The 25,959-nt window shown below is 40.5% G+C and overlaps 1 protein-coding gene across 2 annotated transcripts; it reads left to right on the forward strand.

Annotated features, from left to right (window-relative positions):
- Nucleotides 1-598: 598 nt before the first annotated feature.
- On the forward strand, nt 599-23,891 carry PRDM1 (PR/SET domain 1). 2 transcript variants are annotated; one of them, XM_004372430.2, is made up of 7 exons: nt 599-884; nt 2,436-2,675; nt 9,258-9,377; nt 13,076-13,328; nt 18,545-19,653; nt 20,167-20,295; nt 20,704-23,890. In XM_004372430.2, the coding sequence occupies exons 1-7, from the start codon at nt 843-845 to the stop codon at nt 21,277-21,279; spliced, it is 2,469 nt and encodes an 822-aa protein (XP_004372487.1). In that variant the 5' UTR covers nt 599-842; the 3' UTR covers nt 21,280-23,890. The 2 variants fall into 2 exon arrangements, with proteins under 2 accessions (XP_004372487.1, XP_004372489.1); XM_004372432.2 differs by lacking the exons at nt 599-884; nt 2,436-2,675; nt 9,258-9,377 and adding an exon at nt 12,546-12,859 and having other exon boundaries at nt 20,704-23,891.
- Nucleotides 23,892-25,959: the final 2,068 nt, after the last annotated feature.

Raw genomic sequence — 25,959 nt, forward strand, 5'->3', positions numbered from 1 at the left:
AGGCTACAGCGTTTTCCTATTCCCCTGTTTACTACATATTTTAGAGACGGAAGTTTTAGTTTCCCCAAGTTCGAGTGAATTTAGTTAGCAGGAGAAATAGAATCTTACCAGTTTTGGGGGGGAGCAGCATGTCTTTCATAGGCAATAGCCTGAGTCCTAGACAGCTACATTTGATTAAATTAGATGCTCAAAATATTTTAGTTTGCTCTTTCCAAGTAGGATCTTGTATAATCTGTAACTGGGAATTTGAACTGAGGGATTACAAAATTTGGGGTATTTTTTTTCTCTTTAAAGAATGCGCGCCCCTTTACCTCAGCAGGAAGGAGGGTAGTCTGTTGTATTTAGAATACAGTACAGCTCAAGTAAACGTTGAGGTTAAGTGCCTTCAAAGGGAAGTAGGAAGATTCCAGGAAAATGTTGAAATAACATTAATAATGAGAGGAAGCTCGGCAGCTCGCAGTTGGGGGAAAAGTCCTCGGCTCGGCTCGGCTCGGCTCGGCTCGGCTCCGCGCGGCTCTGCCGAGTCCAGGTGTGGCCACGCCCCCACTTCAGGCAGCTGGTAGGAGTGAATCAGACGGCGAGTGGCTAATCTGCAGCAGGGAGGGGAAAGGAGCCGCTGGTCCGGTTAACACAGGCTGAAAGTGCTGCCGTGACACTCGGCCCTCCAGTGTTGCGGAGAGGCAAGAGCGGCGCACGGCACCTGTCCGCCGAGAGCCGGAGCCGGCGCCTGGGCGGCCGTAGAAAAGGAGGGACCGCCGAGGTGCGCGTCAGTCCTGCTCAGCCCGGCGACAGGACGCGGGAAGCAATGTGGACTGTGTAGAGATGAGCGAGACTTATCTCCGATGTTGGATTTGTGCTTGGAAAAGCTTGTGGGTACGACCTTGGTAAGGAACTTGATTTTATTTTTATTGTGAAATTGATCTGAAAACTTTTTTTTTTTTTGCTAACCTAGTCGCAGTAGAAACAAATGCTTCTGGTTTACTGCACTTAGTGCTGTCCAACAACATTTATAAGACTTTTTCCTTATGAATCATTAACCCTTTCAGTTCTAGACGTATTTGTCAATTCATTGAAATTGCAGTTCCTGCCCACTCCCATCAAAGAAAGTAAATACTCCGGGTTGGTTTAATTTTTAAATTTTGCTTTTAAAGAAAAAAGCATTTATTTAAGATCATGACTGTACATGTTGGAACTAAATAATAACAAGCAAGTTTGTTTATATTTTAACTGAAGAAAAGACAGCTTTGCATCTGATGTATTTTTTAAAGGAGCATCCTATGTAGGGAAGAAGTGGAAGAATATAAAAGTCACCTTGAAGGACTTCCAGAGTCATGTTTACATTCTAACAAGTACACGTTCTTACCTGGAAATGATACTCGTATTCCTGCTTGTTACAAATATGTACATGAATGGGAAAACATCGCAGAAGTTGTTTATCTTTTTGAAAAGCACTTTTCCTGAGTGCAAGGGAGGAATTTGGGGAATATCCTTATCAATTTTCAAGTGGAAGTGGAGCTTGTCCTCTGAGCCTTCTAGATTTTTTATAACTTTAGCTACCGTAAACTGTAGCACATCAGTGACTTCTGGGAATTTGTATACTTTCAGATTTAAATGGAAAGTGCTATTTGTAGCCGAGGGCTCCTCAAGGAATTCTCTCAAGGGAATTCTATTGAACAGTTTTATGTTTTGTTTTTGCTTTTTTCAGTTTGGCGTGAGATGCCCACAAGTCAAAGGAAACGGCAAGCTGTTTTCCCCCTTCACCCATTTCTCCTCTAAATGTTCTTCTGGTCCAAGCAATTTCTGAAAGGCTGCGGCTCAGTGATGCTGGCAGGATGCAGCCTTTTTCAGTCTTCCATGTGAGAGGATGAAAGAGAGAGCGCGCAGCAGAAGGGGGGCCAGTTGTTTTGAAAGTTGTTTTGTGTTGGGAGCTGGTGGGAAAGTTCAGTCTTCCCCATTTGGAAAAGGCAGGCTGGGTTCCGCTCCTGCACCACACGCGCTTTCCATTTTTAGCTTCATTCAGAGGCAGACAGAGCTCCTTCCTCTTCCTCTCCTTGTTTGTGACACTTTTCTGAGGCAGCTTTTCCACAACGCTGAGGGTCTGGCGGCCATGACCCCAGGCGTTCTTGGACATAGGACTGAGTGCCCACAACATTTTTCTGCCGTGAGAGGTAAAGCCAAGGATTCTTTGGAGGTGGTTTTTTTCTTCCTCCAGTAAGGTTGCCACTTTTTTTTTTTTTAACTAAAGAGTAGCATTTAAAAACTTTGCCTCTTCAAGGCAGTCGACTTCATACGGCTTTTTGGCTCTTACTCAACTCTACCAAGCACTCTGCATCTGCTTTTAAAGTGTTCAGACTACTGTATTAGTCATAGCCTTTCAGAGGGAGCCACAGAAACAGCAGGACAATGGGGATTAAAGGCCTTTCCTTCTCTTCCAGGCTGCCCCGAAGTGTAGCTCCAACGCTGTGAGGATTCAAGGGTTGGCAGAGGGGACCATGAAAATGGACATGGAGGACGCAGATATGACTCTGTGGACAGAGGCCGAGTTTGAAGAGAAGTGTACATACATTGTGAACGACCACCCCTGGGATTCTGGCATCGACGGAGGAACTTCAGTTCAGGCAGAGGCATCCTTGCCTAGGAATCTGCTTTTCAAATATGCCACCAGCAGCAAAGAGGTAAGCCTCTGATTTTTTGCCAGAGAAGATTGGCACCTGACGCCAAATCTCCCTACTTACCCGTGACATCTATCTGTGAGAATCTCTAAGTATCAGTAAATAATCGATCATTCAATTCACTTCTCTCATTGCTTTCTTTTTCCCTAAGCTAATTCCGTCTCGCTTCTGCCAGCCTGCAACTCTTCCATACTAATTAGTAAACAGTTAAGTCTTTTGGCAATTTGACACCCGACTTTGCAGCATGGGGTGGGTGAATAGTCAGTGAGCTCAGAGAAAGCAGCTAGCGGCTCTGGACCCACTGCCCTGAGTACCTCTCTTGTTCAGTAGCTTTTCAGGGCGAAAACTTTTTCTTAGAGAAAGAGTTTTTAATATTTCTTTTGTCTCCCTTTGGTCATTAGATGGCTTTATTCTTTTAACGAGCCGGCTTTATTAGCTGGGTTTCTAAAATTATTCTCAAAACCTTGATGTGTTTATGAACCAGAGTGATGGTATAAACCGAGAAGAGGTTCATGTAAAAGTGTCCTCTCTTAGGATGACTTAAGAGCTAACCACTGTTTATCTGTGGCATCTCCTTGGCTCTGGCTGGGCTGGCAGTCCGATTCCTTATTGGACTCTGAAGCGGGTACACTCTTTGTTGTTTCAGAAGAGGCTGAAAAATCCGAGCTTGGAATGAGCAACTGATTTTTGTTTATCCTTTTATATAACAATTATAGCTAGGCGTGATATTTAGCTGTGAAATAGCTTGCAGAACCACTTCTTGTTTTGAGAATTCGGCTACTGCAGTTGCTCTCACCAGTTTGCACCAATCGACCCCTCTACTGACTTCGCACCACCACCACAGATCACTGTCAATTATATTACTGCCTTCAGAAAGTAGTGAAAAGGGGACCCTTGGCTGCAGGAATCCAGAGTTTGCTACTGGGACTATTTATTACAACTACCTCAAATCACTTCCCCTTTCCCTAAGGAACAGTATATGAAGGAGTTGAGAACCTGTTTGGGAAAAGCTTTGTATCTTTCCTGTTTGTGTCTGAGTTCAGTGTTTTTGGTGAGGGGGAGACACAGCAGTCTAAAATTAAATAGAGCCACTCTGCGTTGAGTTTCATTAAAGCTCAACCTTTTTTTTTTTTTTTTGCTGCTGGGAAAGTAGAGGTAGATTTTATAAAGGGCAAAATTTAAACTGTAGTCATACATTAACGTTACCAAAAATTTAACCCCAGAGGTTGGCCTTAGTTATACCTCTTACTGAAAGTCACTCTGTTCTCAATAGAAAGTCTCATAATATGTGGCCCGTGGAATCAGTGTTGGATTTGTTTTTTGGGTATATAAGGTTTGGCTATGGCTTTAAAAGGTGGAGTTTGTTTTTTCCCCATATCAAATTTGACCAAATATTGGTTTGTTCCCAGGGTTAATTTGTATTGTCCTGCACTGTCCAGACCACTGGGACTGAAATAAAGATCTCTATTCTGTGGATCATCTTTGCCTTTTAATTCTGTACTGTCGTTGTCCTCAGTTTAGCTCTGAGCTTAAGAGTTTTTCAGTTTCCATTATTCTACTTAGAATTATAGCTAAGTCAAGGAATGTTCTTAGATCATTTAGTTCAAGGCATATGGTTAGAGCCAGAGTCGGGACTGGGAGCAAAGTTCTGACTTCCTCAGCCAGTGCTTTTTGATTATGCTACACTGGCCCCTCTGGGTGTCACTGTGGTTTTATTTATCGTCTTAACATATTTCAGAGCGATACTTTATTAAGCTTATTTGTATTTTTCTCTGAACTTGTAACTCTCTATTTCAGTATGTTAAGCAACCAAAAAACATTCAGTGCCCATGTTCCTAAAGGGGGGTCCTTCAAAACTAACCTAGGAGTTCAGGAGTCTCTTACTCTATTTTCCCCTATTTTCTTTAACTGAATCATTTGAATAAGACAGTATATTTTCAGTCCCTAATCATAAAAGCAACCAGGAAACAAACTTATTTGCAATACTGTTTTAAGCTTATTACTCTGGAATTTGTACCTGTTTTTCTGTTCCTCCCTCCTTCCTTTTTGAACTTTGGGAAAGGACAGCTCCCTTTTTAAGTGGTTGAAAGAGAGGGTGAGGTTGAACTACTTAGGGTATGACAGCTGCAAACTAGTTCCAGAACAGAAACTTTTAGAGTTGATGAAATGTTTACATTATCATTATTCAGTTAGCCCTTTAAGTCCCACGAGCCGTGGAAATAGGAAAAAAAGCCTTTTTACATGTAGTTTTTATCTGACTGATTTATCTTGCCCTCCCTAAAATAGCAGGAGATGTTACATTATGTACTGTTCTGCTGACATACTGGGGATTTTTTTTTTAACAAGATCATTTTTCATTATGAATTTGTGCTATGTGTCAGCACCTTTTTTTTTTTTTTTTTTTTTTTGGTTTAAAAGCAAAACATACAAACTATATTTCTGATCTTCACCCTCATTTTTAGATTTGGTTTAGAATCATTTTGCACATTTAATGAAGCTGTTCTTACTTCCTATTTCCAGAACCCAAACCAAAGATAGACATACTATTCAAAACTTTTTCAAACTGATGGGTTATTCTTTTATGGGGTTTTTCCCCTTGTCCTCCTGAAATAATCTTCTATGAACACTTGAATGCAGAAAAATCAGTTTAGACGTTTATATTTTAGAAGCGGGAGCCTGTACAAGTTTCTGCCCTCAGCTGAGGTCACTTGTATTCAAGAGGCGCTGTGGCTCTGAGTCTGACCTCCCAGTGTCGGGTGGTGATAAACATCAGACTGATCATGGGGACTCAATGTCCATTTTGAATGAGGTCCATTATTAACTCAAGCCATCTGTAAAAAAAGTATCTTGCCATAACATGCAATTCTCTCTTCTTCATACTACCTTTTATTTGCTAGACGATATACTGCAGCATTACTACGTTTCCTTTAATATAAAAATAATTAAGGAGGAAACCTTCCAAAAACATCTCTGTTCACTCCACCCCTTTAAAAAAAAAATGGGATGAATTGCAGGCTGAAAGCCTTGGTCCACTACAGAGTACTAGTCATCTCAATGCAAATATCCTTATATTCAAAATAGAATTTTAATCGAATGAGTCACTTTTACAGGGTGGGATTAGGGGAAGGAGAGAGAGAGCTAGTAATTAAAATGATCTTAATGTAATTTGGGGTGAGGATGCTCATACCACATTAGACCTGGATAATGTTTGTGCTTAAAACCCACGGCTGTGGGTTGTTTGTTTGCATACTTCCCAAAGGAAGAATTTGCTTTAGCAACAAAAAATTCTCCTTGCTACGGGACTTTCATTCAGCACCCCACTTAATGCGTCCTAAGCTGTAAAATCTACTTCATTTTGTAAAAATGAAAACGAGCCCAGTAAGCCCTGTTTTTTGTTTGGAAGCCACAGATGTTTGGGTGTCTCTGTAACCGAGGCCATTGACAGAGACAGATCTGTCCAAGTGGCAGAGGGTTCGGCTCTGCACATAAAGCATGGCGGAAGGGCTTCTGTGGGGGCAAGTGAAACAAGGAAATGTTGAAGCCCAGCGTCCTCAAACTGTTTATAGAAGGCACACAGCAGCCTGTCCCCAGCCGTGATTCTTTAGGACCCTGGTCAGTTCCACCAAAGTTTCCTTCTTAAGTTAGGTGAACACAGTCTTTTTTAGCACTGTGAAATGCAAGGCACACACCAGGTTCCTTTGTAACATTAGCTTGCTCCAATAATAGAGTGTTGTCAGCAATGGGTTACGCAGCAGATAGGGTTGGCCAAGATAGAAACCCATCTAGATCTTTCCAGGCCCAGAGAAGAGCTCTGACTTGGTCTTTCTCTTCCCATTAAAAACAGCCCGGGTTCCTATCTCCCTACCAAATTTAACCTGTGACAAGCATCATAATCTTAGATTTATGGTTTTTGTGTCCTCTTTGAATAATGCCTCAGACTTGGATTTGAGATGAAGGATTTTATTGTGTATTAAGAGTGCTGGGCTAGGAATGGATATAGATAGCATTATAAGGCACAAGATTCCCTCCAACCTCAAAATTTGATGATTTTGTGTTTATGTTTATATGTGTGGGCTTATCTTACACCGTATAGCTCTGCATATAACAGAAATATAAATATTAGGGTTCTGTCCCACTCCCGAAGAGAATCTAATGTTGAGGCTCTTTTATTTGTTTGGGATTCTAGCATTTTCATAGACCTTTCTTTTACCACAGACCCTCCTTTTTTTATTGTACTCACGTCTTGACTGCTGCATTGGATTTGTAAAGTTGTAGATGGCAAGAACTACTTCCAGTACAGCTTTATATCGTCCCCAGTGACTTGCCCATAGTTGTGCTCAAATATTTGTAGGGTGACCATGTCCTCCCAAATTCCTTTGTTGGATCAAGATCCTATTTGACTTCTTTTTGGCCACGAGAAAATGTTGTGTTTTCTTAGTGTAAGATTGATAGCTAAAAACCAAGAGGCCCGTTCTGGTAAAAAAAAAAAAAAAAAAAAAAAAAGCACTTCGGAAGAAAACCCCTGACCTCAATGTAATGCTACTTGTTGGTAATCAAGCTCTGACTCCCAAGACACTGTCTGCAGGAGACTATAATTTAAAACAAAGTTGATGAACCAGTTGAGTACCTTTCTTAAAATTAATGCTTCGAAGTGGATATGTTGAAAATATCAACTGCTAATTATTGGCTGACCAACAAATGGCATTATTTGTTTTTCCTTTTGTCATTTTAATGTTATAGAATACTCACTCAAATATGAATGCCAAATAATTTGCATGTCATAGAAGTCAATTCCATGAATTGTCGAAATTAATTAGGTTCAATAATAATATATCTAAACACTGAGCCTTTGAATAAGTAAGTCTGCATAAGCTTTAAATATAGATTTTTATCTCAAAACTGCTCTGAAAAACTCCCCTTCCCAATAGTTATACTGCCAACAAATACCAATGATGACGGACTATTATTGAAAGGGCAGATAGATGTAAATGAAGGCAGAGGAGGAGGATGAAATGAACATCTGCTTTTTTCAGCTCTCTGCCAGAAATTTATAAAGGACCAAAAATAACACTCTAGCCCACCAACCTTGTTTCAACTTGTGTTAGGTGTAGGAAATTTTTTCTTTTTTTTCTCTTTCCAGTCTGGGTATGCTCCGTTGACTTGTATACTGTATTGAATACTAAATTGTTAACTAAAAAAAAAAACTTTGATAAGAAATTTACATGAAAAAGACTGGTCTATCACAGCCATGTAGGTGTGCTTATTCCATAATAATTTAAGCAGAGATTTAAATTCTTAGTGAGAGTTAATGAGATATCAGTGTATTTAATAACTAAAATCTTAACATTTCTCTATGAGCAATTTGTGAAAATGTATTGATTCATATATTTGGATCTACCGTCTCGGGAAGAAATACATAGAAACCAGCAGGAATAATGAAAAGCTGGAAAAAAATTATTATCTCCCCTCCACCCCCAGTTCATGTTAGTAAGTTATTCAGTAAGTAATTGGTAGGCTGATTTTTGAATGAGAAGAAAATAAAAATGGAAAAGTGAGTGAATAAACCAAAACAAAACTGTAACTGCAAAATGTTGTAAAGAACTGCTTCACAGAGGAGTTCTTTTGAGTAGTGATGAATTGCTTCCTGATTTGTGGTTGGTGATTTTTAACCCCCCCCCCCGCCCCCCAAAAGAAATTTACGATCAAGGAGGAACTGGCATAGTTAACGTGTTTCTTTAGCAAGGCGCTACAAAGTCAAATGTGTGATACATACAGTCTGAGAAGGTCATTTCCTCAGATCTTAGAACCCACAGCTCTTAGAACCTACAACACTCCTCAGTATAAATTCTATTTCAAAGGAGGGCTTTTGACCACTGCTGAGTAGAAGATACTAGAGAAGAACAAAGTTACTTGGAAGATCTTTCTTCTATTAAAGAGAACTATGAAAAAAACCTCATTATGAATGAAAAAAAAAAGAAAAAAACAATGTGTTTGGTTTCTGGTTCCTTAGGCCTTGTGGAAAAACCAAAGAACATTATTTTGGTTTCTGAGGTTAAAACTATTTTATTTCCCTCAAGCACACAGTGTTTATGGTTTGAGGGAGAAGGAGAAATGGGAAACTAGGAGCAGCCTGAAATGGTCTACTCTTGATCATCTAATTCATCCTGCAGTATCTGATTCTCATTCTAAAACAGTGGTTATCTGCTCTGTTCTTCTAGTGTTTAAAAAGAAAACAAAAAATAATTTTTTTTTAAGTAAAAATACAAGCCCCTTAGGTACTGGAGAAGAGTTCTCTAGACTATTTGAATGCTTGGTTGAGTATTTGCTTATGATCTCGAGTTTAAAAGAGGGTCTCCCTTTAAGGTGAAGCTGTTATTAATTAGGTAGGCCCCATTAATGTCTGCTGTCTGTATCGTAATTTTGTGCTTGTTTGGTTGTATTAACCAAAAAAAAAACCCCAAGCCTGTTGCTGTCAAGTCGATTCTGACTCATAGTATTACCACTTAACAATTCAATTGGTTGAAATAAAAAAGATTGGTTAACATTTTACAGTTAAAGTAACTGCATATGTGTTACCCTCTTTAGGTTATTGGAGTGGTGAGTAAAGAATACATACCAAAGGGAACACGTTTTGGACCACTAATAGGTGAAATCTACACCAGTGATACTGTTCCCAAGAACGCAAACAGGAAATATTTCTGGCGGGTAAGTACGGAAAATTTTTCCAGATTCATTAAGTATTAGGGGAAAAATGGAGCTAAAAGAGCTGGGTCAGTTCCTTCTTCAACCTATCCCGAGAAATGCTGGGGCTCACCCACAAGTATTCAGGGAATTCTGAGCCAAGAATTGGTTAAATTTGTGGCTCTGGAAACATAGCATATCAGTGGTTAATGATGCAGATATGGACTCTATGTGAATCTTAATTTTTGCAACTCATTAGAGCTTTGTGATGAAAGGAAACAGTTTGCTGCTGGCTTCAAGGGTAGGTTCATTTGCATTTCTCTGCAAGGAAGTAGTAATGAGTCACCCAGCCTTAGATCTCACCCCTTCTTGATTTCTTGCTGAGTTAACTTTAATTGAATGCAAGAGTTATCATAAATGAATTGTCTTGAAAATAAATGCCATTAAGAAAGGATGAGTAGAAAATGGGGCTTAGGGAAGATAGAGCTTAGGAAATGGAAAAAGGACCACAGGACTAGTCCTATAGAAATGAGTCTGTACTGGCAAACTATTGGATTTGACAGTATGTAGATTACTCTATAGCACAAGGAAAATGCTTACAAACATGTGAGATGATAAGTTTTCCTGTAACATCCAGTTAACAGACCTGGCCAATACAATTTCCTTTGGAATATCAGGGTTAGAAAGGACTCCAGAGGTGAACGAATGAGATGAAATCCGTGGAAAAAAAGACCTTGGATTAGGAGTGAACAAAGAGAAGTCAGGCTGTTTTCTCCCTTCCCAGCATATCTTTCCAAGATGTTCCCTTTCTTCATGTAGAAAATAAAGATATGCTTACTAAATTTAAAAACAAAAGTTACTTTTATACATACTTACAGAAAATGTACATGAATAATGGGGAACGGTTATTTAAATTCTTTTAAGAAATGTCTGCATGATAACAACAAGAATTAGATGATATTTACCTTGGCCAGTATTTTTGCCTAGAACACGTGTCTTTTGTCGCATCGTCATTATAAAAGACTTCTGTTGGGGAATCACTCAGAAGCTCTTCCTAAGAAACAAGTTGTTGTTTTTTTTTTAATCCAGAAAGTTTTGTGTTTTTAGAAATTTATTTTACTGTTTTTCAAGCAAAAGACAGCCATTACATATTCACTAAAAATTGAGTGCTCACAAGTTCTATTTAATAATTACTCATGCTTAAAATATATTTACATGATTTTTAATGGGGAAAATGTCAGTGACTGCATTTTTGCCTTTATTGCCAATAAATTCTCAGAAGTCAGCCATTAAAAAAAATTAAAAAAGAAAAAACCCGTTGCCATCTATTCCGAGTCATAGTGACCCTACAGGACAGAGTAGAACTACCCCATGGGATTTCCAAGGAGGGGCTGGTGGATTTGAACTGCCGATGTTTTGGTTAGCAGCCAAGCTCTTAACCACTGTGCCACCAGGGAGGTGTAAATTCTTGGAGTCAAAGGTCTAAATTAAAGACATCCTAAGTCTCTTTAATTCATGGTCATTTTGAAAAAGGAAACCCTGGTGGCACAGTGGTTAAGGAGCTACAGCTGCTAACCAAAAGGTCGGCAGTTCAAATCTACCAGCAGCTCCTTGGAAACCCTATGGGGCAGTTCTGCTGTGTCTTATAGGGTCGCTATGAGTCGGAATCAACTTGATGGCAACGGGTTTGGTTTTTTGGATTTTTTTGAAAAAAGGCAAAAAACACATAAGACCCTTCCATTACTGTCACAGTTCCCTCGTTCATTATAAAGATTCAGGATAAGGAACTGAAAGAATTTCCTTAGGAGGGTTTATTTGAATCAGCCTTTCACATGCAAGAAATATTGTAGGAGATATCATCCCACATGTTGTTAAAAAGCATCCTGATTTTGCTGGCAGGAATATGAACATCTGTTGTGTGGAAAGAAAAAGTTTCATGCAAATTACACAGTCAAAGGAGAGAGAAGGGATGTTCAAGTTGAGAAACCAGGGACACTTTCTTGTAACTGTACTATGAGTCAGCACATTTTTAATCTTCTAGATAATATATGGAAATGTAGTGAGGTGATAGGGAACAGCGTTCATTTTACTTTTGCATTATTTTATTTTCTTGTGGGCGTGCATACGTGTAGCTTCATGGCATCGACGTTTCTGGTTTTAAATGAGGATACAGTAAATTGTAATCTGTGGAAGGCTGACTGGAAGCAGCAAACCCGTAGCTTTAGAAAGCAGCTTCCGCCCCAGCGAAGAGTGCAAGAGCGATGGAACCCCATGTTCCTGGAAGTTTGCACATCAGAGTAAACAAACTTGAAAACCCCTCTTGATAGCAGAATTCACCCAGCCTTGTTCCATTTTCTCTTAACAAAACACACCGCAAAAGCTCTCACAAGCTGCTTTGATGAAGCCACATGTATTTCCCCCTTCACAATTTACAGGAAGTTACTCTTAAAAGAAAGTGATTCTGGTGTTTACCGCCTGTGTTAAAGGGACAGAGTTCCTTTTTATTTTTGATAACGTTTCAGTGAAACATAGAAACAAGTTATAGACCAACATAGATGGTGTGTGAGTAAGAACAAAGCAAAAACCTGCTGTCCTGTTAGAGCAAAATTTCTGCTACAAACAGTATCCTACTACTTGGAGACTTCAAGTCGAAGATGACTGGGTATTGATTGTATAAGAAAATCTCATAAGTCTAAAGAAAAGGCGATACCTCTTAAAAAGAGAGAGAGAGAGAGAAACTTTCTGTGGAGAAGGATAAGGAGTGTCTAAAAGTAGATTCGGTAAGAGTGTATATTTTAATTTGTCCTCTTCTTACCTTGGCCTTTTCACCCAGTGTCTTTAGGGCAAACTCTGAATTTTTCATTATTCCTTGCCTTCAAAGAACAACATACTTTCTTGTTGTTTTTCCAAAAACACACACCTATGGCTCTGTGTGTGTTTTAGCCAACCTCCTCAGAGATAAGGGGGTTCCTTCTCCCCTTTGGCTTGAAAGAAAAGTGCAGGGCTGAACATGTTTATCAAGAGGAAAAGTGACTTCTCAGTAGACTGTCGAATTCTGGCTTCTGTCCCGGTGTTCACTTTGTTACGGCAGGTGAAGTTCACCTTTGCCCCACCCAGTGTTTCCACAAAAAAGGCAAGGTTCCAAGTATTCATATAAACAAGTGTTACTTTAGGACTTGGAGGGTTGGGGGTGGAGGATGTTTGCATAGTTTAAGCCTTGGGCGGGGGTGTAGGAAACGGCAAGTACAGAGGCCATAGAAAAACTGAGAGACTCAGTTTGACGCAGTCAGTCGTCTTAGTCTTACCCAGGTGACTCAAAGCATTAAAAATCAGCATAGTCGGAACTGAAGTTAGTAGCATCGCCCATTTGCCATTCACCGCTGTAGCAAAATAATACTCTCTGGTGGTTTAATCAGCCAGAGGCAGCTCCTTAAATGAAATTTTGTGTTTCATTCTTCTGCTATTTTTCCCGAACGTGAAAAGACGATAAAACTGAAATGGAAAAGGTAACTGACAAAGTGTGCCTTAACTGTAACCACCCTTATTTCTGCTGATTCAAGACTATGCTGGCTAAATGGATTTGATTATTTTTCTAACTAGGCAATAGGGGACCAGAAATCACACATGGTACTTGCTGTGTTTATTCTTAGAGGTGCTGGGGGAAGCTTTCCACTGCTTTGGGGCTGACTTCCTTTTACATGTCTGTCTTCTCTTTTGGACAGATCTATTCCAGGGGGGAGCTTCACCACTTCATCGATGGCTTTAATGAGGAGAAAAGCAACTGGATGCGCTATGTGAATCCTGCGCATTCTGCCCGGGAGCAAAACCTGGCTGCGTGTCAGAACGGGATGAACATCTACTTCTACACCATTAAGCCCATCCCTGCCAACCAGGAACTTCTTGTGTGGTATTGTCGGGACTTTGCAGAAAGGCTTCACTACCCTTATCCCGGAGAGCTGACAATGATGAATCTCAGTAAGTGGATTACAGAACAAAAAAATTAAAAAATGCCAGTAATGTTAGTTCTGTCCATATGAGCTAATAACATGTTGTTTAATTATACAGCTTCATCATCTCTTGGGCTACAGTAGGTGGCTTAAACTAGTGACTAGGAAGAGGAAATCTTTGTTTTTTTTTTCAGTTCCTATTCCCTATTATGAAACTTGATCATTAGAAAAGAAATTAAGAGCTGCTTTGAGTGTTTAATTCAGAAAGTTACAGAAAGAAATAAATGTCTAATTCTAATGTGGAAGGGTGGGAAATACATAAGGATTGGTTCTGACATGCTGAGTATGCAGATAATAGCCCCTTATTTGTGGTAATTTGTTGGGCTTAAAACATGCATTAAAATAATGTGGAGATGTGCGTTTGGTTATCAAGTTATACTCTGATGTGGAACACTGTAAGATTGTTCCTAGAAAAAGTCTCAGTCATGATTTCTCAAATATTATTCTAAATGGATAACCTTAAAGATTTCATATCTTCATTTCCTTCCTTATGGTAAAAACCTAATTATCTGATCTCTTAATCAGTATTACAGTAGCTGCCAATCACTTTATCTTCATAAATTCTCAGTTCCATAGCTTTTACTTTCTTATTTGGTGAAAATTACTGTCATGACCTCTCTTTGCAAATGTCTGGTTCATTTTAGTCATTCTCAAGTACTCTATGAATGATTTAGGAATTCCCATAAAATCCTAACCTCTGTTGTTACCTTGGTTGTATATTCTTGGTTATATAGCAGTTTTTAAAAAATTAGTTCTTTTTTGGTTTAAAAATTAAAACTGAATGCAGATTTTTTGGTAACTTTTTGTCTTGCTGTAACTTCAAACTTAAAGAAAAGTACTATTCCTTGTACAAGAATAGTACAAAGAATTCCCATATACTGTTTATCTGCATTCACCAGTATGCTGTCTAATTTGCTTTATCTGAAGGTTAAATTGTTTTAGTTCACATTTTTACCCTTGAGACATTTGGAATAAATATCAGTTTTAATATAAATTGGAATTTTGACTTAGACTTTAGGACCAATTAAAAAACCGATTACTTATCCTAGTTGCATATAATCCACCTCTACAGCTATTTGGTGTTCATCTGCACTGTCAGACTTACTTGATCTCTCGGCAATTGTGTATTTGCAGTTTTCTGAAAATCTGGGACTATAAAAGCATGAGCACCTCCCCCACAGGGTTGCCTTTTAAGCATTCCACCGTTTGGTTCTGTGAGTTTTTGTGTTCATGGTCCTGTAAGGTAACACACACATGCACACACACAGGGCACCCTTGAGCTTCAGGAAAGGATCTTAGAGCGCTTAGAAACAAGCTGGCTTCCAAAATGAGCATAATGGGTATAATCAAGTTCTGACCAAAGGTGGTAGTTCTTTCTTTCATCTCTCTTCAGCGCTCTGGTGATTGATTCTCTCTGTCATATCTCTCATGTGGAGCACCCCAGGAGCCTTTCAGATATTTTGGCCATCTGTACGTGCCAGGCCCAGTGCTAAGAAAAAACAAACCAAACCCATTGCTGTCAAGTGAGTTCTGACTCATAGTGACCCTATAGAACAGAGTAGAACTGCCTCATAGGGTTTCCAAAGAGCGGCTGGTAGATTCGAACTGCCGACCTTTTGGTTAGCAGCCGAGCTCTTAACCGCTGTGCGGCCAGGGCTCCCTAGTACTAAGACTTGGTGATGAAAGACATAGACACACAGTCACATTTTCATGGAATTTATATTCCAGCAGGGCATCTCACAGGAAGATCTGCTGATTCCTCCTAACCTTCTTAGCATAGCAAGCCACTTCCTCTGGAGGGTCTCCTTACATTCCTTGAGCTTAATCATTCATGGAGTCAGAGAAAGTCTTTAATTTTTTTTTTTTCTTTTAAAACAGTAACTCTATTTGAGGTGACCCAGCCCAGTGACTTTGCACCAAGCATGATGAAGCTTTGTCACGTACTTCCCCCACCCTCTGTCAATCACAAAATATTTTAAAGTCCTTGCATTTTTATTCTCCGATGAAAGGCTTTGCACAGTATTTTAAGTTTCAAATGCGTATTCTTTGTGTTGAGAAACAACTTTCATCTATACTATGAAATGACACGTTTGTTTCCTCATATATCCCGTTTCTTTTATGCAGAATCTTTTCTTTAATTGCTATAAAATGATGGCTGAACATTTTCCCTAACCCTTTACTCCTCCAGTAGTCCTAGTGAAGAACAGAGTTAACAATAGCCAGTCACATTCAGACAAGACTCCTGCTGCCAGTTGAGAAACCAGTTGTCTTAGGTGTGGCAACTGATGATTGAGACTCTGATCAGGAAAATTTCCACTATTTCATCAGGTCTAATAGGTAGATTGTGTCTCTAAATGAGTTGTGTTGGGTTTCCATGCTTAAAGCATAATGGAGTTCAGAGCCAGAATCTCCATGAGGGCTTGGATGGCAGTGTTGGCTCAACTGCTTTTAAGTTTTGAGGAAAAGGGATTTGAAGTAAACTAAGATAAGGAAGAGTAACTACCAGAGATCACCAATTCTGAATGGCAGATTTAAAGAACAAAACAAATTGAAAGAAAAAAAAAGGGAGCAAGAACTATTAAATTAAATCCCTACTCCTCCCAATTATTTTTCTATCTATCTATCTAGCCCATCTAGAAAACAGTTGACCAAATTATAGACTTCTAAATGTTAATCTGCTTTCTCAGTTTCAGTTGAAAACAGGCTTTGTTTTGCCTACTGCAGAACTTCTAGGTTCTTTCTTGTAGTCTTGGGGGTTCTTATTATAGATCGAAAATGTGAGTCGGCATAATTAAGCCATTCAAAGCCTTCAGAAGCAGTTCACTCTTGAAATGACTCCGTCCGCCTACAGCCATTTAAGATTTAAGAACAAAAACAGATCTTGATTTTCTTTTTTCATGTTAACTCAAGCTGCTGCTGAGTGGGAGAGTCAGAAATGACACCCGCTCCACTGATTACTCAGCTGCTGTTTGAGGGATGATTTTTGAAAATGTACCTTCATATAGACTCCCTGCGTACCACCTGTAGAGATCTCAGAGAGGGTAACATTCCCCTCTGGATATTGTTTTAGAATAAGATATCAATCTGTTTCTCTTTCTGAAGTCATAAGAAATGGCAAACATTTATTGTGGATTTGCTATGTGACAGGTTCTTTTCTAAATATTTTTGCACAGAAAATTATAAATCCCAACTTTTTTGTTTGCTGGCCCTATCGTTAGTTTTGTTTCAGTTCTGTAATCTAACTTGATTAATGTGCTTAATAAGACCACCTTCCTGAATATGAGGTACAGTGCTGGGTATGGGCTTAAATTTTTATGCTTGAGGCTTTATTATGTTGAATTTTAGAATGAAGGGAGTATCGAAGCCACTGGGAAAAAAATTATGAGACTTAATAAATGTAATTTGCTGTCTAAAAATGGCAGCAAATTATGAGTAAAATTTCTGTATTTCATGTTATTAAGGTGGCTTTTTTTTTTTTCCCCCTTAGTTTGGGCTTATGTGGAGGATACCTCCAAATCACTCTTTTTCACCTTCGTAAAATTCTTCCTGTGGCTGTGAGATGCCTCGCCTATCAGTTTTCCAGCTTAGTTGTCTCTCTCTTCCTTTACCATTTTAGCTTTAAAAAACAAAAGTGACAATTTGAACTTCCTGCCTGCTGGGCTTCACTGAAAGACTGATATTGGCCTGATAAGGTGATATTTATTTTGCTTTAGTGGCTTCAGAAATCTCTCTCCGTCAACAATCTTTCCATCGCTCCCCCCCACCCCCCCACCCCAGCATCTTGCCTGATAGTGTCGTTCTCCCTGTTTATTCTGGGGCTGCTGGCTTGCCAAGGAGTAACTGATAACAGCTAGCAGGAGATAACATTCTCTGAGGAGCTCTCAAACTGGAATCGAATCCCTCGAGCCTGTCAGCCAAGAGAATGGATTTGGAGAGTTCAGAATCTGGAGTTCCACATAGTTAATTTCTAGACCTATCAGATATCAAGCCTGGAGTTCTTTCTCAGTTAAAGCAAGCAGGGACATTTTAAGACGATGGATGACACTTGACAAAAGCTTCAGCACTATGCCCGGAACCTGTCCTCTGCTAACACTGAGGCCAAGAGCACTGCTGCCTCTCAAGGCATCCACATACACCAGCTTTCTGGTTTGACTGGTGGCCCTCCAATAACCAGAGCTCAAACTAAGCATCATATGTTTTACTTTTGATTTCCAGGGAATGCTGAGCAGGGAGTTTTTGGTTTTTCCCTGCTCTGACTGGTATTTTCCTGAAGGCATCTTCATTCACAGAAGTTAAGGATTTGCTCAGTGTGTTTACGGGGACAGAGCTGGCGGTGGCATGGGTAGTCTGGGACTGTTCCTCCTCATTGCTACTGTTACTGAGCAGTATATTTACCAAATAATCGTATACCTTCTTTTGGAGTAAATGCTTTCATCTTAACTGCTTCTGTTTTCTTTGGTGTGCTGTAAGTAATTGAACTCGTCGGGGAAGTGCCTGTTGTGGTTTGGCAGAGGTGACTGTGTCACGCCTTGTGATTCCAGGGGACAGCCTTGCTGGGAGCCTGGTTCTACCGGACCAAGCTTTGGAGAGATTCTTGGGTTGTCGGCAAATGGAGAGTAAGGGGTGGTATCTGCGTTGCTCATCTGCCTGTTAGGCGTAGGCAGTTTGAACAGGGTTTTATCAAATTCGTATTAAACAAGAATCGAGGTGAAAATTGATGACTGCTTATTACTTGAAATGACTCTTAATCTCTCACATCTAGCTCACAGGGTGTGCTGATTTCCTTTAGGTGAACCGTGAACATCAGAATGACTCTATATTAACCTCTGACACCCCCTTGCCCCAGCCCCAGTATTTTCCACCCCATTTTAATGGAAGCTGTCTGTGCAAGCTTGAACAGCACTTTTCTATCATCAGGTTTTTACCAGTGGAAACAAAATGATCCAGACGGTGCTCTTCCTTTGACAGACACTGCCATTATCTCTGTTTTGCTGAGAGGGAAAGGTAGCAGCAGTTTGTAGTGAGTGGCACAGACTCTAGAATGAGCGGGAGTTGAGGGAGCAGGTGTCTAACTCATGTCGCCAGTTGGTGCTCTTGTTTTCTCAAGAAGAGAGAGCAACTCTGGCAATTTTACTTCAGTTCTCTATATCCCTTTGAGTAATCACCCTCTCTTCTTCGTTTCAGCACAAACACAGAACAATCCAAAGCAACCGAGCACTGAGAAAAGTGAACTTTGCCCTAAAAATGTCCCAAAGAGAGAGTACAGTGTGAAAGAAATCCTAAAATTGGACTCCAGCTCCTCCAAAGGAAGGGACTTGTACCATTCCAACGTTTCATCCCTCACTTCAGAAAAGGACATGGATGACTTCAGGAAAGATGGTAGCCCCGAAATGCCCTTCTATCCTCGAGTTGTTTACCCAATCCGAGCCCCTCTACCAGAAGACTTTTTGAAAGCGTCCCTAGCCTATAGGATGGAGAGACCGACTTACATTACTCACTCCCCTATTCAGTCCTCCACAACTCCAAGTCCCTCAGCAAGAAGCAGCCCTGACCAAAGCCTGAAAAGTTCCAGTCCTCACAGCAGCCCGGGGAATACCGTGTCACCTCTGGCTCCTGGCTGTCAAGAACATCGGGACTCGTACCCTTACTTGAATGCACCCTATGGCACAGAAGGCTTGGGCTCTTACCCTGGATACGCACCTCCCCCCCACCTCCCACCAGCTTTCATCCCCTCTTACAGTGCCCACTACCCCAAGTTCCTTTTACCCCCGTATGGCATAAATTGTAATGGCCTGAGTGCTATGAGTAACGTAAACGGCATCAACAACTTTGGCCTCTTCCCGAGGTTGTACCCTGTCTACAGTAACCTCCTGAGTGGCGGCAACCTGCCTCACCCCACACTCAACCCCGCTTCTCTCCCAAGCTCGCTGCCCTCGGAAGGAGCCCGGAGGTTGCTTCAGCCAGAACATCCCAGAGATGTGCTTGTCCCGGCGCCTCACAGTGCCTTTTCCCTCACCGGGGCTGCCGCCAGCATGAAGGACAAGGCATGTAGCCCCACGAGCGGGTCTCCAACAGCGGGCACAGCCGCCACGTCAGAGCACGTGGTACAACCCAAAGCTACCTCAGCAGCCATGGCAGCCCCCAGCAGCGATGAAGCCATGAATCTCATTAAGAACAAAAGAAACATGACTGGCTATAAGACACTTCCCTATCCACTGAAGAAGCAGAATGGCAAGATTAAGTATGAATGCAACGTTTGCGCCAAGACTTTTGGCCAGCTCTCAAATCTGAAGGTAAGCCTTGAGATAGAGCAGTCAGCTGTCTGCTAGTATCTGTGCGTGTGTGTGTGTGCACTCTCATGTCTATTTAGCTCACTCTCCACAAGTCATAAATTGCATTTTCAGCAGTATGAGACCTAGTGAATGTGAGTTCTACTTTTGCCACTTCTAGCTGGGTAGCTTTGGACAAGTTACTGCCTGTCTCCTGAGTTTCTTCTGAATAAAAACGTGGGGTTTGGCCTACAAGATCAGTTTGAAGTCCCTGCTAGATGGGGTTCTCCATGAGTCAGAATCAACTCAATGGCAACTGGTGTGGTTTTTTCAAAAAACTTTTTAGCCTGTGATTTTTGTTTCTTTTGCTCAAACAAAACAAAGCACTCTGAAAATGGGACTACATTTGTTTTGGTTAAGACTGTCTTGATGCTTTTCTTAAGTTGTTTGCATCATGAATGCCTGAGTCTTTGACGGAAAACATTAGGTCTCAGAGCTGGTTCTAGAGCAGAACTAACACATGCACTTTCTTCCCAGGTCCACCTCCGAGTGCACAGTGGAGAACGGCCTTTCAAGTGTCAGACTTGCAACAAGGGCTTTACTCAGCTTGCCCACCTGCAGAAACACTACCTGGTACACACGGGAGAAAAGCCACATGAATGCCAGGTGGGCAGTGTTTTCTGGGTGAAACTTTGGACTTTTGTAGAATATATCTGTGGTGGTGCCCTCCCATGTCATGCAGCCCGTAGTGTAAACCAACACGGAGAATTCTGCCTTGCCCTGGGCTGAGGGCACTGTGGACCTCCCAGAGCTCTGTCTTTGCTGACGAGCGGAGATGATGACACAGCCAGCTTCCAGTGGGTGGAAAATGGCAGGCGAAATAAACACCACCTGATGTGCAGTATACCTACCTACATCGCCCTGTTTGCTTAATGCCACACCGTAGGTGCCACAGGGAGGCTTCTCACTGCCCAGGTTGCTGGGTGTTGATTTTTAAGCTTGCCCCTCCCATTGGCAACTTTTAATCTTCTGGTCTTCCTGTCTCCCTTGTCTGCCCTCTTCCCCACACTGCAGGTTTGCCACAAACGATTTAGCAGCACCAGCAATCTCAAAACCCACCTGCGCCTCCACTCGGGAGAGAAACCTTACCAGTGCAAGGTGTGCCCTGCCAAGTTCACCCAGTTTGTGCACCTGAAACTCCACAAGCGCCTACACACCCGGGAGCGGCCCCACAAGTGTGCCCAGTGCCACAAGAGCTACATCCACCTCTGCAGCCTCAAGGTCCACCTGAAGGGAAACTGCCCTGTGGCCCCAGCCACCGGGCTGCCCTTGGAGGACCTGACTCGCATCAACGAAGAGATTGAGAAGTTTGACATCAGTGACAATGCCGACCGGCTTGAGGACATGGAGGACAACATTGATGTGACCTCTGTGGTGGAGAAGGAAATTCTGGCCATGGTCAGAAAAGAGGAGGAAGACACTGGCCTCAAAGTTTCTTTGCAAAGAAACATGGGGAATGGACTCCTCTCCTCAGGGTGTAACCTTTATGAATCATCAGAGCCGGCCCTCATGAAGTTGCCTCACAGTCACCCACTACCTCTGGTACCTGTAAAGGTCAAACAAGAAACAGTTGAACCAATGGATCCTTAAGATTTTCAGAAAGTGAAAAGTGTTTTGTTTTAACTTATGACTTGGCGAGTCAGGGTGCCTGTAGCAAATTGCTTGTACATATTTCCAGTTCTGCGAAGCTCTCCTGACAGCAGATGTGAGGGAAACCTCACCTCTCTGGAATTAAAGAAGGAACTCCAAAGTTACTGAATTCTCAGGGCATAAACGAGGCAAAGACTATATATATATATATATATATATATGTATATATATGTATATATATATGTGTGTATGTATTATATATACTTATTTACACCCACATCAATATATTTGAACTTGTGTATTTTGAGTATGTGTGTGGATATTTTGCATAGCCTTCCCATTAATAAGACTATTGCCTAGCCATAATTATTTTTTCAATGATAATACTTCATAATTTATTATGCAATTTATCGTTCAGAAAGCAATAATTAAAAAAGTTTACAATGACTGGAAGAATTCCTTGAATTTGAGTATAAATGTTATATTTTCGTCTTGTGGCCATTCTTTGTAGATAATTTCTGCACATCTGCTTTAAGTACCTAAGATTTAGCAAACAAATACATTACTTCAGTCAACATTCCCTCTACAATGTTTGAAAATGAGGTTTTGATATTGCCAAAGTTAGGTAGGCAGTTAATGTGTTAATGCAAAGGATCATATTATTTGAATGGCACTGTATAACTTGGGGGTATGTGTGCAGCATTACTCAATAATAACTTGAGTAGAAGAAACAAGAAAAGAAATCTTGTATGTTTCTGTAGATCATTCTGATTTTTTTCCCCCCTAGTCACAATTTTACCCAGAAAGGTGACAGGAAGGCTTTGCCAACCTGCCTCTCTCTCCAAAAAGCAGGGTCTCCCCACATCCCTAGAGTCACGTGACCATTCAGAGTGGCCACATGGTTTTTGCATTCCAATGTATTATCTAAAAATGTGAAGAAGACACAACGCCATGTTTAAAACCACTGCGAAACTTTCCCAAAGCACAGGTGGTTTTGTGTGTGTGAGGTTTGGGGGCTTGAGTCTGGGTGTTGTTTTTGTTGTTGGTTATTTTATGTCAAAATTGCACAGACATGGTGCTCTACCAGGAAGGAGTTTGAGGTAGATGGAAGGAGTTTGAGGTAGATAGGCTCAGGCCACACTTAAAAAAAAAAAACAAAAACAGAAAAACGGGTATTCTCGTCTTAGGGTAAAAGCGGGTAATGAACATTCCTATCCCCAACACATCAATTTTATTTTTTTCTGTAAAACTGTCCTCAGTATTTGTGTTTTTACATTTATGGTTAATTTAATTGAAGATGAAAGGGCATTGCAAAGTTGTTCAACAACAGTTACCTCATTGAGTATGTCCAGTAGTGCAGGAAATGGTGTCTTATCTAATGACTTGCTACACTCGAGAAGAAACCCCAGTGTACTCCCAAAAGATAAAATGTATGTCATTTTATCTTTTATTCTGCTAAACCCAAAGATTACATGTTGGCATTCAAGGTGTAGCAAAGAATGATGTATATTTATAAATCTATTTATACCACTATACCATGTGTATATATATTTATAACCACTTAAATTGTGAGCCAAACCATGTAAAAGAACCTACTTTTCCTAAGGGCAAAAAAAAAAAGACCTTTTCTGAGACTTTGCTTAACACTCGATGACCTCAAAATCACATTGGTGTGCTTGGGCCTTGATCGCAACATTGGTGCAAAGGTGGGGACCGCATAACAACCAGGGAGACAGAGATAAACGAATAGTTTTTTACTAGTAAAGGACAATCTAAAACAGCTTTATCTTTGTTTTGCCACATTGTGATTATGTGGTCACACCCAAGTCACAGAAATAAAAATCCTTTTATTTACTCTGTTTGCCACCATAATTTCTCTCTTCCTCTCCCCTCTAAATACTGATACATCACTAATAAATCCATTTTATATATTCAGCGTTTTGTTGATGACAATGTCAAGCTGCAGAATAGAACAAATTTAGGATAATCTGGGGAAACCTAAGAGCCTTACTGATCTGTTCCTTTAAATAGCAAGACTGACAAATTCTTACGTATCAGTGTTTGACAGGCGTAGTTCTTAATCGTAAGTAAACCAAAGCATCGCTACCCTGACATCGACACCAAATACTCTCTATTCTCAACCACTCATTTGTTCTCTTTTCCTTTTGTGCTTTCTCATATTTGAAGATTTTTACAATGATGTGCTTGAGACGTCCTGCTTCTCTTTGTTTCATGTCTTGACTTTCCCTCTTAGGCCTCTTACATGTGAATGTTGACCCCGCAAGCAACAGTGGTTTTGTTTTTTTCCTCTACTCAAAGTTAAAACTGACCAAAGTTACTGGCTTTTTACTTTGCTAGAACAACAAACTATCTTATGTTTACGTACTGGTTTACATTGTTATTTATGTGCAAATTGTCAAAATGTAAATTAAATATAAATGTTCATGCTTTACCAATGCTTGTCTAGTGTCTTGAGTGAGGGGCCAGTGAGTGACATCTTACCCATACTGTAAGGGTGGTCCTAGAACAAAATTCGGACACAATACAATTTGTTTCCACCCTGTTTCCCTTTCTGTTTCCAGTAACCAGCAATGATCCCAACCTCCACCGCCCCCCCATCCCACCCCAAATCAGGGGCTATACTTGTGAGTGATGTGATACCATTGCTCTGTTGTGTCTCTCAAAACAGTCAACAGTGTAAGATTTTTCTTTAATTATGAGCTACAAAAGGGTTCTCTAAGATATTTTAAGCAGTAGCCTATAAATGGGGAAGATTTGTTTGCTTTTGTTAGACTTTGTTTTACTTTGTTGATGTTGACAGGCACGAAGTGGTAGGGAGGTAAAGAAGACTTGGATTCATTCCAGGAATGCCATCCTAGGCTTGGGCCAGTATGTCTGTATGTGGAGACCCAGCCTTCTCATGGGAGAGGGGTCTTGGGGGAAGCCTTTGGAAGCTGGATCAAGGAATACTTCTCCATCGGTGACATCAATTTTGCTCAGTAGCTCACCACAGGGAATAAGGAATTTTGTGCTTCTGCATAGTCTTCCTGTCCTACAGCCCATGATAATATTTTTCCATCACATCTTAACTCATGAAGTAGATTTATCACTGCATTTAAAACAAATTTCTAGAAAGCTTCTCCTTTACCAGAATCTGGGCATTATTAGTGTCAAACTCAAGGATCATGGTGGCATGGCCACGTGGTCCCGAGAGGCATGTGGTGGGAATGAACCTACTTGCTTGTCCATTGATGCTCTAGAAACCAACCTGTCTACAGAAAAAAAGGCACACATAAATTGGAGTCTAATTTGATAGATATGAATAAGAGCTTTTTCTAGAAAAGTGACAGTGCCTTCAATGAAAAAAGATGTAAACTTTTGCAAATGATGTTCCTTCTTGCTGTTCCATCCATTACCAACTTCATGGTTCCATGCTACCTTCATGTTAAGAAAATAATGCTCCTTCTTACATTGAATACTCAAAGCTGCCTGATTGTTTTTTTTAATGTTTCTTCTTTAAATTCACTTAAACATCTGTGCCAAGAATTTGAAATGCTGCCAAAGACACGTAATTGTGGAGTTAAGAAAACCAGAACCCTATTGTCATAAACATGCCAAATGGTGCTGGTTGCGCTCCTAAATTCTACAGAACCATTGTGGTAATAATTTTTCAAAACAAAGCCCAATAAGATCAAGAGAGTAACAGTTACTGCCATAAATCATAGTTCTTTACTTGGCAACGAACTTGAGAGTTATAAATCTTGGGAACACTTGTGGACTTAGCCGTTTAATGAAACATTACATGAAAAGATAATGTTCACTAAGCACCCAAGTCCACCAGGCCAAAGTCCACACTGTTGAATTGAGGTTTTGTGCAGCTGTTTGTCAGGTAAGGAAAGATGAAGAGGTCACCTTTTTCTGAGTCCTTCTTCAACAAAATAAATGCTCTGTGTCGAAATTATGTATTTGATTTCCTGTAGGGCAATATACCAGCATATACAGTTCTATGGGAGTTTCTAGTCTCATTTCTAGATTTTTTTTCTTGGGGGAACTAAACCAATTTAGGATCCATAAATTGGTATAAGTGAGCTCATTCCTTTGTGTGTGTGTGTGTGTGTGTGTGTGTGTGTGTGTGTGTGAGAGAGAGAGAGAGAGAGAGAGAGAGAGATTCCTTCCCATAGCATCTTTAAAAGGAGATAATGGGAAAAGGCCAGAACAGAGGAATGAAAGTAATTAGAGGCACACGGTAGAGGGTTTTAATGTAAAACCAGGCCTCTAGGATAATGAGTCTAAAAGAGAAGGCAGTACCACAGAGGGTGACAACTCAAAAAATGACTAGGAGAGAAGCTGGTGTGTCTATTGAACCAATCTAGAAGATGCTTCTGTTTCCTTTAAGAGACTGTAGAGTTGTTTGTTCATAATACGTCCATTTGATTACTAGCTTCTGACCAGAAGAAATCAGATCATTCTGAGCATTGGCTACCTCCACTGGAGTCCACTTTGGGTATACAGCCCCTGCAAGAAAAGTTGTAGGGCCCATGGATAAGCCTCCCTTCACATTCATTTTCAAGCCTCAAGTCCTCAGAGCCCACAAGTCCTTTTGCTCAAAGCGCTGTTGACAGCTGCTTGCTAAATAAATAAGAAGTGATTTTAATTTCAATAGAGTCTTAATCATGTAAT

Source organism: Trichechus manatus, unplaced genomic scaffold, assembly GCF_000243295.1.
Source record: "Trichechus manatus latirostris isolate Lorelei unplaced genomic scaffold, TriManLat1.0 scaffold00017, whole genome shotgun sequence".
Lineage (NCBI taxonomy): Eukaryota > Metazoa > Chordata > Mammalia > Sirenia > Trichechidae > Trichechus > Trichechus manatus.